This window comes from Nyctereutes procyonoides, unplaced genomic scaffold (assembly GCF_905146905.1).
Source record: "Nyctereutes procyonoides isolate TBG_1078 unplaced genomic scaffold, NYPRO_anot_genome, whole genome shotgun sequence".
Taxonomy (NCBI): Eukaryota; Metazoa; Chordata; class Mammalia; order Carnivora; family Canidae; genus Nyctereutes; species Nyctereutes procyonoides.
The window spans coordinates 13,962,736-13,977,648 of NW_026575035.1; the positions used below are offsets into that span (position 1 = coordinate 13,962,736).

The 14,913-nt window shown below is 35.6% G+C and overlaps 1 protein-coding gene across 3 annotated transcripts in view; it reads right to left on the reverse strand.

The window, feature by feature from the left end:
- The window catches only part of MTFR1 (mitochondrial fission regulator 1), a 67,065-nt gene that overhangs the window by 9,512 nt on the left and 42,640 nt on the right, over positions 1 to 14,913 (reverse strand). For all 3 annotated transcript variants that reach the window (XM_055318210.1, XM_055318209.1, XM_055318211.1), the window contains exon 4: positions 11,662 to 11,777. In XM_055318210.1, coding sequence (XP_055174185.1) covers positions 11,662 to 11,777 — 116 coding nt within the window. The remainder of the gene's footprint in view (positions 1 to 11,661; positions 11,778 to 14,913) is intronic.

Genomic DNA, 14,913 nt, shown 5'->3' on the forward strand with positions numbered 1-14,913 from the left:
AATGACTTATGGCAAAAAGGAACAGGCTCCTCCTGTTCATAGTGTCATTGCATAAGAGTTTCCTAGCTGTTATTTTTTTCAATGATATTATCAAGAGCAGCCACTTTTGGAGTACAACTTAGATAAATATGAAGGGCTTTTTAAGCTCCACTGGCCATTTCAAAGAATATTCTAAAAATATAATGCACTTCTGAGGTCCTTTCTCCTTATCACTCAGCTAATAAAAACTCAAAATTTGAGATCATTTTAAATTAGCCCATTGCCCTGTGAAAGATGGTATTCCTAGGATGATTTTCACTAATCCTCCTCCTTACCTTTTTAGTTTAGAGAATAACCAGAAAGGTATAAAAATATACTCTTATTGTCAATGTGATGTAGGGAGGGGGAAAAAGTAGCAATTTAGTTCCCTGAAAACATGAAATTGGGTAGAAAACTAAGTCTTTCCAATTTTCAAGGTCTTAGGATTAAGCCCTACGTTGTGGGGGGGGGAGGGGGGGTTGCTCAGTGGGGATCCTGCTTCTGCTTCCACCCCTCTCCCTGCTTGTGCGCTGTCAAATAAAATCTTTTAAAACAATAGGAATGAGTAACACCTGCTTTTTGGTGTGCTAGGAGTAGGAAACAGTCTTGCTCTAATCCACTGAGTTTTCTGGTCTACCCTCACACCTGTAGAGCTATGGCAAGTCAGGCTGCTGGTGTGTGGAAGAATCTCCTTCGGAATCTTGTGAGTCAATGTCCTCCTCTATGAGGTCAGGGTTCCTTCCCCCAACACTAAAACAGCACATTCCATTCTATACTTCTATTCAAATCTGAAAAAGTAAACTGGGTAACCTTAGTCAAAGTCCTCAGTCTCACGCTATCCTTATATCACAGGTTTTTATAAATATGTTCATCTTAGTCATCAGATTACAAACATTGTGGTGTAAGAAAAAGGGCTACCTTTAGTACTTTCGAGTCTTATAAACTTATAAATTTGCATTTAATACATCCTCATATGTATGATATATGTGGCATTCAGAATTGAGAATAAGACAGAATTAGATTAATATAAACAACTGGAATTGAACTTGAAATATTCCAATATGCCTTAAAGTTCTTCTACTCCAAAAGCAATCAACTACTTGATGACAATGTCTATGTTGTCAACTAAGAAATCACAGGTATGATAGTCTTAAATTTCATCATACATATTACAAATACTACGTCGTGTATATATCTCAAGTACACATTCTCCTTAAGCTACTATTATGAAAGAACAAATGGGTTATCTCAAACAAGATTATCAGTTATACTGATCCTTTCAAACAATCTTAATACTCCTAATTCTTTTCAATTCTGAGGTCATTCTGTAAATTGAAAGGGAAATGAAGACATGTATGAAAGAAAAAAAAAAAAAAAAGAGACCTTACTTTATGTATGCCACAATGCTAAATTTTCTTTTAAAATTCTCCTCCAGGGGGCAGCCCCGGTGGCGCAGCGGTTTAGTGCTGCCTGTAGCCCCGGGTGTGATCCTGGAGACCTGGATCGAGTCCCATGTCGTGCTCCCTGCATGGAGCCTGCATCTCCTTCTGTCTGTGTCTCTGTCTCTCTCCCTGTGTCTCTATGAATAAATAAATAAATAATCTTAAAAAAAAAAAAATTCTCCTCCAGGGGCATCTGAGAGGCTCAGTCTGTTGAGCAGCTGCCTTCCAGAGTCCTGGAATCAGGCTCCCCAGCACCCTGCTCTGCGGGGAGCCTGCTTCTTCTCCCCCCTCCCTCTGCTGTTCTCCCTGCTTGTGCACTCTCTTGCTCTCTCTCTCTCAAATAAAACCTTTTAAAAATAAATAAAATTCTCAAGATACGTATTAATCCTTCCAATATAAAGAAGAAAACTGAAGTTTAGTGCATTTGAAAAAAATCATTTGTACAATAACTCTGAAGGACTTATATATGCTATTTTCCCAGAGACAAAAATATCATGACATTGTAGCTGTTATAGATATATCATGAACATAAATTTGAAGGGAGAAATAAACAAATATCTTGAATAGCTTTGATTTTCCTACAAATAGGAAAGGCAGGGAAACACTCAAACTGAAATATACAAGTCCTTGAATATACTCTCCCTCAGATTTTAAGATTTAAGTTACATAGGGTGCCTGGCTGGCTCAGTCAGAGCATGAGACTGTTGATCCCAAGATTTTAATTTCAACCCCCACACTGGGTGTAGAGATTACTTAAAATATTTTTTTAAAGAAAAGAATTTACAGGTTTTATTTTATTATGTAATCTCCATCTACAATTTGTCTAAGTCAACGCAAAGAGCAATATAACACCATACTGCAAAAGAAAAAGTCCACCCAGTTCTTCTAATCATGTGGGCCACATCATTAACCCTGGAACTCTGGAGGCACTTCACTGCCTTATCAACTTTTTCCCTCTAGAGAGCACCACTCAAATCCAAGTAGGTCTCCTTTGCTTTCTTCTCACTTTGTTCAAGTTCAGATTATCCTTACCTAGAATACATCCAGGCACCTGATTTTCAATTATTTAGTCAATTATTTTCAAAACCACAGACCAAATCCATTATTCAGATCCATTATGCCAATTCAGTTACTATCATCACAATTCCTCTAACAGCTACCAATGTCATATCCTCTGCAAACATGACATTTGTGTTAAAAGTCCTTTTGAGACTCTTTCCAGGAAGATGGAACAGGCTAGCTTTCTCTATTCTTCCTCTTAACTAAAATTAAAAACCCCAGACATCATAAAAAATAAATGTAAGATGACTGAAAGCTGAGGAGAAGACAGAGTGGCTGGGACTTTGGGATCCAAAAAAACGACATAGAAGTGAGTTCCCCAAGTTTTTCTTCTGCTTCATATGCCCCAGACTGGTTGCTGGAGTAATGGGTAACCCAGAAATATCAATGGATGAAGGGGGAAAAAAAAGCTACAATGAAAGCCTGCTCTTCTAACCCAAGGACCAAGGAAAGGGTAGGCTCCCAAGAGAGAGGACTTCTATAACTGCCTTAGAGGCACCTGGGTGGCTCAGTCGGTTAAGTATTAAGGGTCTTAACAAGGAGAGACTTAACAAGGAGGTTAAGTCCACTAACCCTCATGGTATAGTGGACACAATGTGGGGAGCCTCAAATGACACCCCATCCAGCAGTAATGAGGCACTCACACGTACCTGCTGAAATAAGTGTCATAAGAGGCCGAGGGCAGAGGAGCTAGAGCTCACTCCCACCAACCACCTCGGGTGAATGGAGGCTTAATGGGAAATCTGGATTTCTACTTCTGCCTGGGAGAAACCAGGTAGCACACACTCTTCTCCTGCCAGAGTGCTATTAGTGAAAAAACAGTAAAAGAAAAAGCTTAGATCCAGAGTCTCCTATACCAAAAATATCTAGGTTTCAATAAAAAATCACTCCTTAAGAGACGCTGGAGACCGGGTCGCAGCCCCACCCCACGCCCCAGCCTGCAGCCGCCTGGCTGCCACCTAGCTGCACTGCTCAGTCTCACGGCTCCTCGGCCTGTGTCGAGCGGGTGTGGCGCTCGTGCCCGCCGAGAAGTCGGAGGCTGTAGCGGGGCACCCGCCAGGTTCCGGGCCCCGAGTGGCAGATGCCTTCGTGGCGGTCTGGCCACTGCACTTTGGGTTTCTGAATCCCAGAGCTGGGGCCCGACTCCCTAGAGGCACTGAGGCAGCCGAGATGATTTCCAGAGGCTGGGCGGTGCAGCAGTATTTTGCTAAAAGGTCAATGAAGAATGGATCAAAGCAGAAAATAAGCCTGTCTGGCCAAAGCAAGACTCGACTGAAAGCAGTAACATACCTAAAGCAGGAATGCCACAATCAGGAATTGAGCCCCCCTCCCCCTGCAAAAAAAAGCCTGGGAAGTAAGTATCTGGCAGGATCCCTATTTAAAGGGGAAAGTCTTCCGAGCAGCCTCTTCTACTGAAAGGAATTTCTGTGTGTAGATCAGGGATTAAAACATTGTGAAAAAAATAAAAAAATAAAACATTGTGAATATTTGGGGACTTCTGTAACTTATTTCTAATTATTAGTAAAACCCTTAAGGAGGATTCACACTTTGAGTACAAAAAAGAGGACAAAACAAGGGGGAATGCATTCCACTCTTGGGAGAAGAACCTCAGAGATTGAGGGACTTTTCTGTTTGGCCTCAGAAAAGGAAAACACCTGGAGCTGGCCTGGCTCTGAAGAATCATAGACCTTAAAATGATTTCCCAACAGTTAGTAAGAACGGTTAAAAAAAAAAAAAAAAAAAAAAAAAAAAGGAAAAACCTAAAAAAAAAAAAAAAACCCAAAAACTTAGGGATATCTATAAGGCGTTAGAGGATGAGAATCTAGCCAAGGAAGAAGAAAGCTTTAAGAAAGTTAATAAATAATGGTCAGTGATGCAGAATCATGAGAAGGGTTTAAGAAAAGGCCTCTGGATTTGTTACTTAGAATAGTGTTTGTTATTTTGTTTGACTGTTTTTATTATTATTATTATTTTACTATTTCCATTGTAGTTTAAATTTGGAATAGATGATACATTATAAAATAAAAAGATAAAAGGAAATGCTTTACTATTGTACTGGACATCCCAGCAACAAAAAGGCAAGGAAAAAATGTATAAGGATTTGAAATACATGAATCTGTTTTTTGGAGAAAAAAAAAAAATCATTCCTTATACCAAGAACCCTAAGGAACATAAACTGAATGAAAAAGACAATAGATGCCAACTCTGAGAAGACAGAGATGTTAAAATTATCTGCATACTGTAAAGAAGCTGTGATAAAAAGGCTTCAGTGAGCAATTACCAGCACTCTTGAAGTAAATGAAAAAGAGCAAAGAAACAGAAAATATAAAGAACCAAATGAAAATTTTAGAATAGGTAAAATAACTGAAAAACACAGTGGACAGGATCAAAAACAGAATGGTGAAGACAGAGGAAAGCAACAGTGACTTTGAAGATAGAATAAATTATTCAATCTGAAAAACAAAAAGCAAAGAATGAACAGTCTCAGTAACCTATTGAGCTATAAAAGATCTAATATTTGTGTTATCAGGTTCTCAGAAAGAGAGGAGACAGAGGGCCAGGCTTAAAAAATACAAAAAAAGAAAAAAAACACGTAAAATATTTACAGAAATGACAAAAGACATAAACCTGAAGATTCAAGAAACTGAGTGAACCCAAAAAGAATAAACCCAAAGAAATAAATGCCAAGAAACATTCAAAATTCTGAAAACCAAAGACAAAGGAGAAATTTTCATAGCAGGAAAAAACTTCACAAGACAGGATTTCTCATCTGAACCACAGAGGCTTGAAGAAACGGATATATTTTTTGAGTGCTAAAGGAAAAAACTAAGAACTCATAACCTCATATCCAACAAATATATCCCTCAAAGTTGGAAAAATCAAGAATTCTCAAATGAAAAAAAAAAAAACTAAAAAAATTGAGAGCAAGCACATCTACCCTAAAAGAGTAGCTAAAGAAGTTCTCTAAACAGAAAGAAAGCAATAAAAGAGGAAACTGTATCAAGCAGAAAGAACAACACAGCAAAAGTATGAGTAAGTAAGCAGACTTATTTTCTCCTCTAAGTTTCATGTTTCAGGGAAATAGCATACTATATGATATGATTCTAAAATGTCTGGAGAGAACATTTTTAAGAAAATTACAAACAGGGGAGGGTGTAAGGACATAAAGGAGAAGATTAACTGGTAAAATGACAACACCAATAGAATGTGGTAAATTAGATATATACAATGTAATACTTAGACCAACCACTCAAAGAACTTTACAAGGAGAGAGACTCAAAAACATGGATAAATCAAGAATTCCCCCCAAAAAACTGTCTAAGTATCCCACAAAAAAAGAAAAAGAGTAGACTTCAACTCTAACATAATAATTACATAAATGTAAACGGTTTATAGATACACCAATTAAAAGACATTGACAGAGTGACCCAAAAAAGTATGACTTAACAGTATGCTGTCTACAAGAAACTCACTTCAAATGTAATGACATAGGCAGAGTGAAAATATATCAATAAAATACAGAAAACGGTCTGGAGAGGGACACTATAAAGAGTGAAATGGTCAGACACTATTCTAATATATAAGTTCTAATATGTATGCACCAGACTTCAAAATATGAAAAGAACTGTTAAAACCGAAAGGAGAAATACACAAACCCACAGATAGTTGAATCTCAACACCCCTTTACTACAACTGTTAGACAATCAGGAAGGATAGAGAAAAATTCAACACAATCTATTTGAGATTTATAGGGTATTCCATACACAACAGAGTACACTTTTTTCTGAAGTAACCACAGAATATAAATGAAAAGGGCCCATATATGGGACCATTAAAATAAAAAAAATTCAACAAACTTAAAGAATGGAAGTATACAGCATGTGTTCTCTGACCACAAGAGATTCAAACTAGAACCAAGAGCAAAATTTCCAAACATTTGGAAACTAAATAAACTTCGAAATAAGCCATAGGTCAAAGAAGATGTCTCAAGGGAAATAAAAAAAATACAGTAAACTAGATTTTTAAAAGATACAATGAATTGAAACTTGTGGGGTGCAGCCAAAGCAATGTTGAGGGGGAAATGTATAGCACTAAAATAGTTTTACAGTAGTCTCCCCTTACCCATGAGGAAATATGTTCCAAGACCCCCCAAGGATGCCTGATACTGTAAAGAATACTGAATACTATATATACTATGTTCCTGCCTACATATACACTGACGATAAAGTTTAATTAGGCACAGTAAGAGATTATTACTACTAATAAAATACAATTACAACAATCTACTGTAATAAAAGTTACATGAAGGTGATCTCTCTCAAACTTTTATTGTACTGTACTTATCCTTCTTGTGATGACACATGATAAAATGCCTACATGATGAGATGAAGTGAGGTGAATGATATAGGCATTGTCATGTAGAATTAGGCTACTACTGATCTTCTGATATGTCAGAGGAGAATCATCTGCATCTGGACTGCAACTGACTGTGGGTAACTGAAATTGTGGAAAGTGAACCACAAAGGAGGACTACTATATTAGAAAAAAGGAAAAGTCTCAAATTAATAATGTAAGCTCCCACTTTAAAAACCTAGAACAATAAGAGCAAAATAAACTCAAAACAGCTAGAAGAAAATATTAGGAGGAAAAAAAAATCCATAAAATTGAAAACAGAAAAACAGGAACATCAACAAAAAGAACTGGTTCTTTGAAAAGCTTAATACAATTGACAAGTCAAAAAAAAGATACAAATTACTACTATCAAGAATGAAATGGGGAATACTATAGACCTTGTAAACAACAAAACAAGAAATACTACAAATATTGTACACATAAATTTGACCACTTAAATGAAATGGACCAATTTCTTGAGAGGCACAAATTACTACATTTCATCTAACATGAAATTGATAAAACAATCCTGTAACTTTAAGGAAACTGAATTCATAATTTTAAAACACACCAAAAAGAAGTCTCCAGGCCCAGATGATTTCACTGGAGAAAACTATGAAATATTTAAATAGTATCCCTCCTATACAATCTCTTCAGACCATAGAAAAGCACTGTTCAACTCATTTTATGAAGCTAGTATCATCTTGACACTAAAACCATACAAAAGATCACAGACTTAAATGTAAACAAAAATATAAAAAAAAAAAGGCCACATCCCAACATTGAGAAATCTGATAGATCAATGTTCTCCTCCAGTCTCCTCCAATAAAACAGATAATGAAAGAAATCATGCAAAACAGACCAGTTCAAGCCATAACTTAAGTCCATGAGGACTTCTTCCATTATAAGTAAAATAGGAATATATAGACATGTTACCAGAACAAATGAAGAATCAGGAAAATATCAAAAGTTTCAGACACATGCCATCAAATTCACTGGATGGGGGCACACTGTAAACAAGTAAAGAACACAAGGACAGAAAAAAAAAATTCTGGACTACTGCCAATTCCTGGGAAAAATATTAGAGTAAGCTATTTCAGGATTCTTCAAGGAGTAAATGAATCTGACACTGAAAAGTAGATTATCACAGGTTGGCACCAACTGACAAGTTCAGAAGAACCACAACATAAAATTAAATTTCCAAAAGGCCATGCATTTAAGTAACCCTTTAAATTGAAATTAAGCAAAGTGAGTGTCTCTGTGACAGTGGAATCTTTGTCTCTTCACCAAGTTATTAAAATGTGCCTGTTTTCTGGTTTTACCCTAGGCTTCATCTTCTGCTTCCTTTATATTACTGAATATATAAAAACACTAATGAAGGACAGCTGAGTAGCTAAATGCCTGTAAAGTTCTCTAGATATCTTTATTTTTCTCTCATGATAATATCCTTTTTGACTGATATTTCACAAAAGTGTAACAGTGCTTGACTTAAAAGTTCATGGCATTCCTTTGTAGAAATGAACTAGTTTCTGTCTTTAACCAATGAAGATTTCAGGAAAAAAAAAAAAGGCAACAGAAACACCAATTTACCAACTTCATGATTTTTTCAAACACATAATGTTTTCTTATTTCAGACCCTGTTTATGATTTGTCAAAAGCAATGGAAATAGACTGGTTCTCTCAATAAGCTAACATTTGGTTGTTTTCATTTGTCTTAACCTAACTTACAATCTGAACTCAAAAGGAAAGTACCTCCCCACAGGAAATAAATATTCTTTCCGGTAATTTACTCTTTATACTGTGCAATGGCCTGTGCTGTAAAGAAGATGGTGTCTGGGAGGGAAAATTTCCCACTACTCCTCCTTGCTTCTTTTGGTTGGTCTAATAATTAAATTAACAAAGGAGAGAGATGCCTGGGTGGCTCAGCAGTTGAACGTCTGCCTTCAGCTCAGGACATGATCCCGGGATGCGGGATGGAGTCCCACATCCGGCTCCTTGCAGGAAGCCTGCTTCTCCCTCTGCCTGTGTCTCTGCCTCTCTCTCTGTGTCTCTCATGAATAAATAGAATCTTTAAATAAAAAAAAATTAATTAATTAACAAAGGACAGATTTAAGAGAGAGGGAAATCTGTAGACTCTCACAGTAGGCCCATAGTTCTCACACTGACAGCAAAAGCATGATCCACAAAAGAAATAAATTGGTAAATTGGACTTTAGCAAAATTAAAAGCTTTTGCTTTGTGAAAGACTATTAAACAGATGAAAAAACAAGCTTTCATTTGTCTCATTATATGTGGGAGAAAGGTTTACAAACTACATTATTTGACAAGGACTCATATCTAAAACACATAACTCTTGAAAAAAATCCCAATTAGAAAATGGGCACAAGACATGAAGGACGCTTTATCCAAAAGGGTAATAAAGATGGCAAGTAAGCTCTTTAAAAGATGTTCAAAGTCATTAGCCATTAAGGAAACACAAATTAAAACCACAATGAAATATCACTACACAACTACTAGATCGGCAAGAGAAAAGAATGACGACATCAAATACTGGTGAAGATGCATCTGAATATTGCATACATTTCTAGTAAAAAGTAAAATGGTATAGCCACTCTGGAAGATAGTTTGTCAGTTTCTTAAAACGTAAACATGCAACTATCTTATGACTGAGATGACCCACCAATTATATTCACAGGCATTCATCCCAGGGAAATAAAAACTTATATTCATTCAAAATCCAGTTCACAGGGATGCCTAGATGGCTCAGTGGATGAGCATCTGCCTTTGGTTCAGGGTGTGGTCCTGGGGTCCCAGGATCAAGACCTGCATCGGATTCCCTGCATGGAGCCTGCTTCTCCCTCTGCCTATGTGTCTCTGCTTCTCTCTGTGGGTCTCTCATGAATGAATAAATAAATCTTTTAAATAAAAACAAAAAAACAAAAACAAAATCCGGTTCACAAATGATCACAGCAACCTTAATCATAATAGTCAAAAACTGGAATCAGGGCAGCCCGGGTGGCTCAGCGGTTTAGCGCCGCCTTCCGCCAGGGCGTGATCCTGGGGACCTGGGATTGAGTCCCATGTCGGGCTCCCTGCATGGAGCCTGCTCTGTCTCTGCCTCTGTCTCTGCCTCTGTCTCTCATGAATATATAAATAAATAAAATCTTAAAAAAAAAATGGAATCAATCCAGATGTCCATCAACTGGGCATGGTCAAACAAACTATGGTTCACCCATACTAATACTCTGTCCTAAAAAGGAAAAAAACTACTGATTTTATACACCCCCCCACACACATATATATAACATATAAATATAAATACACACACACACACACACATATACAACATATATAACAATCTGGACAAATCACTAGAGAATCATGCTTGGTGAAAAAAGCCTGTCCCAAAAGGTTGCATACTGTATGATTCAATTTATGCAACATTTTTGAAATGACAAAATTATGAAAACAGGGAACAGATAAGTGACAGTTATTAAGGAGAGGTTGGAGAGGGAAGGGATGTGGGTGCAGCCATAAGAGAACATGAGGGATATGAGATATAGAAATGTTCTGCATTTTGACTTTTATCAGTGTCAACATCCTGCTTGTAATACTGTAGCATTTTTGCAGGATCTTATCACTGGAAAAAACTGGGCAAAGAGCATAAGAAAGGTTTCTATATTATTTCTTACAACTGTATGTGAAGAATCTATTATCTCAAAATGAAAAGCTTAATTTAAAAAATGAACATCTTTAAAAAGAAAGGGTCTTTACCTACTAATCCTGCAATACCTGGTCTGTGTTCATCTACCACTATGTCCTTACTTCTAATTGTCATTCAAATAAAATTCCTTCTTTGCTCTTGGATTGTTTGATCCTCATTATATTCAGCTAATAGCATTCAAATAAAATTATTCTTGCTAAAGTCAATGATTATCTTCCAAATGCAAGACAAAACTGAAATTAGCTCATTTTTTAATTTACCTAGCCTCTAAGTATTTGACACTGGTCATTAGTTGACTCCCTTCCATGAAACTCTCCTACCTCAGCGGGTTGTCCTTCATCTTTAGCATCCTTTCCTCCAAGTCTTGCCAAACCTCTCTCATCCCACAGTGGCCTTCTGTATTTACTTACTAACTTTATAGTATCAACATTGTTTATTTCCTTTTTAATCTCCTCCAGCACAAGAAATATTCCTGGAAATCAGTGTCTTATTTTATCTCTGTATCTTTGAGGTCTAGTAAGAAAGAGTTGAATATGCTGCATGACTATTTAATAGACTGAAGCATAGTCAATAATTTATTCAGGCTCTTTCAAATAAATGGAAGCATCACTCTAACTTTTACACTTCATGTCCTTTGAAACAAAACTCTTCTTGACACAACTTTTAGGAAGCCTTCTCCAGTGTTTATACAAATTCCCTAATATGACCCACAGGTTCCTCTGCTCCAATAAAACCATTATAATTACTTATCTCAACATTTTTATGACAGTTGATTTTTGTTTCATATTAAACTTTTGAAGGGTAGGCAATTCTATGATAAGGACTTAAGACACAGTTATAATGTCTCTAGGAACTTCATAAATACTAGCTGAGTCTTTAAAATGAACAGACAATAAAACCGCTTGAGAAAAACAATTGGCTTAATTACTAGAGATCAAATTAGGCTACTAAGTGGAAATACTGCAAATGTATCACCTTTTAAAATGATAAATATTGCATCTCATTTCTGATAGCCTTCCAGACTAACCTTCGTCTCGTTGAACATTCTCCTTCTTCTTTAGCTACCCATCCAACATCAGCAAAAGACACCACTGCATCTTCTCCTGGATGGCTGGGGCTCCACTCTGTAGTAGGACTGGTAAGCTGTAAATTATAAATAGGAAAGTTCTTTGGCACCAAAATGTTAGACTAAAACTTTAAATCACCTACAGAAAAATCGTCAGCTCTGGTGTTACAAACATATGGATATTGAAGGTCCCCACAAAAGGGGCCATTAGTTATGTCACTCTATTGCCTACTAGTGTATGACAATCTCTGAATTACAACTTGAGTTTATTCAATTTTTATTTTACAGATCAAATGAGACCTTGTTTGTTGGCTTTAAAAACAAGTCAACAAATAAGCAAGCAAAAAATTCTGTTCATCCTAAAACATTATGAAAATATTTGGAACGTAAGCATTAAAATTCAACTTTTTGAAGAGATTTAATTTAAAAAAGTATAGTAACAAGAACAAGCAAATGACCAATTTGTGCTAAATCTGGGAATATTTTTAAATGAATATTATATAGATATGCTGTTAAAATGCTAAAAATAAAGTTAAATTTAAAAATGCTTAAAATACATTTTTAAAAATCCTCAAATCATGATTTTTAAATAAAGTATTAACTGTATTAAAGAACAAAAATAGAACAGAATTCTCTAGCTGACCTTATCCACATAAACAGAATATTCTGAAATACAAAGAAAAAGCATGCAAGTTCTGAAATTTACTTTAAAAAATAAGAAAGATAATTTAATTGAATTAAATTTAAGTTTTGTTAAAAGTGTAATGCCTTGGGGCTCCTGGGGTGGGTCAATCTGTTAAGCATCTGCCTTTGGTTCAGGTCATGATCCCAGGGTCTTGGGATCGAGCCCTGCATCCTATGGGCTCCCTGCTCAGTGGCGAGTCTGCTTCTCCCTCTCCCTCTTCCTCTCCTCCTGTTTGTGTTCTCTCTCTCTCTGAAATAAATAAAATCTTAAAAGTAAAAATAAAAATAAGTGTAATGCCTCAGAGTCAGATGGCCAATAATTTTAAAATGAAGTTATCAGATTAATACTTCCTAAAAATTAACAGTGAGCTTTAAACAAAAAAGGAAAATGTAAGCTTTTTATTATTTTTTAAATATGTTATTTATTTATTCATGAGACATAGAGAGAGGGCAGAGGAATAAGCAGGCTCATGATCCCAGGGTCCCAGAACTGAACCCCACTAAGGGAGTTTGCTTCTCCCTATTCCTCTGCCCCTTCCCCCTGGCTTGTGTGCTCTTGCTCTCTTTCAAATAAATAAATAAAATCTTAAAAAAAAAAGTTTCTGCTATAACCTATGCTTTGTTTGAACCTTCTTAATACTCTTATTGTCAGATCAAGCTTTTGGAAGCTACATTTAAAATAATGCTTTTTCCTCAAATGTAAAATATACCATGCAAACATACTAATACTGAAACAGTTAAAAATTTTAAATGTCTTTAATATTACAAATTTTAACGGAACATACTGGCTGCTGGTATGTGCACCCATTCTGATATCATAATTATCTAACGTTATCAACTTAAAAAAGTAGCATTAGAAAACTGACATTTTGATAACGTACTTAAGAATATCAAATATTTAAAATGCCTTTAACTAGGGCTTTTGGGGAAGACGGGTACAGACAACAGGGAAAACAAGGTGTATTAAAAGGGTATATACTTAAGAATCTAATCTTGAGCAAAAACAAAAAACAAACAAAAATAATGGAATTAAGGTGAAAAGTCTTTCAAAACACAAATGTTGTAAAGCACATAGTGGAATACACCTGTGGCTATAAGAAAAAAAAGTAAACACCTTAAAAGTACACTGTCAAGGGATATGATCAAAGAAAAATCAAAGACTTTTTTACTTTCTCCCCCTTATATTTCAGAAACTTATCCAGATAAGTCAATAAACACACAGATATTCAGTCGATGGGTATCTTATACAACTTAAATTAATATAACTTACCAGAACCAGAAAAATTTAATATTATTCCTATCCAATACTGAAAACAAAATGATGTATTAATATTCCCATAATACTGTAACAGGGAGATTACAAGTAGGTTAGTTACATGGAGATCCTTAAACAAAAAGGTCCTCAAGCTCGGTGGAAGGTTCTAGATGATATAGTGTTTAATAGGCTATTTTGTAAAATGAAAAATCAAAAAAGCAAAACCTGAATGGTACCTCCCTAAGGTGCTAGAGTTAATGAAAGATCAATCTAATTGTAACTATTCTAGAACTAGTCTATAAAATCTTACCACAATACAGGAAGTTACTATTTTGTAGGAAGTGAGGTATATTAAGAAAATGACATTTTGACCTCAAGACTTCTTACTTTCCCACAAAAGTCACAAAAATTGCAGTTTTCTTCCTAGACATGTTTATTTATGAAAGGAAGATGATACTTTTCTAAATACTTAAAAATATAAAAGTTAACTCAAGCTTTTCAGAGTATTTTATAACATAAAGATTAAACAATGTATCTCAATTTCACATATGTAGTACTTCCCATATTTAAACATGAAATGTTGCTTTCTGTATAAATTTAAAACAAAATTTTCCATAGATTTAGTTTACAATCTTACTAAGGACTATATGAAGTCGCTGAAATAATACTATGTCTATAATGTGCTCAATGAGATGAAAGGGTTAATGATCCTGCCAAGAATCAATTCCAGAAATGATCATCTGTATCATTCCTAATGGACATCCTGCCTCACAAAACAAAGTCATCTTAATATATCTACATAGCAGTGATTTATGCCATTAAAAAAAAAAAAAAAAAAAAGGCTAACAGTCCCTGAAGGAAACCAAACTCATCCAAATGACAAAATAAAAGTGAAAAAATAGTAACACTAATCTTTTTTTAAGAAAGCATTTCAGTTGCTGCTGAAACGTACAATGAGTAACAAGCATGGAATGGGAAAGACAATTCACTTAGTAAATACCAGTTAAGGTGACATCAGTGCAGGCAAGGAGGCTGATGGCATGGAATTGTTGAAAGTACCATTTATATGCCACTACTGACATGCATGGATGACCTATGGGAAGTTTGAAAAAGACAAAGCCAACTTACTGAAAGTTCCAGCAAGGTCCTGTCATACCATAGCTATTGTTAGGGGTGGGGGGAGAGGGGAGAAGACACACACAGAAATACAATGAAGGTAATAGAAAAAAAATTTTTTCAAAGTCAAGGGCATTATAAATTTTAAAAGTAAAATT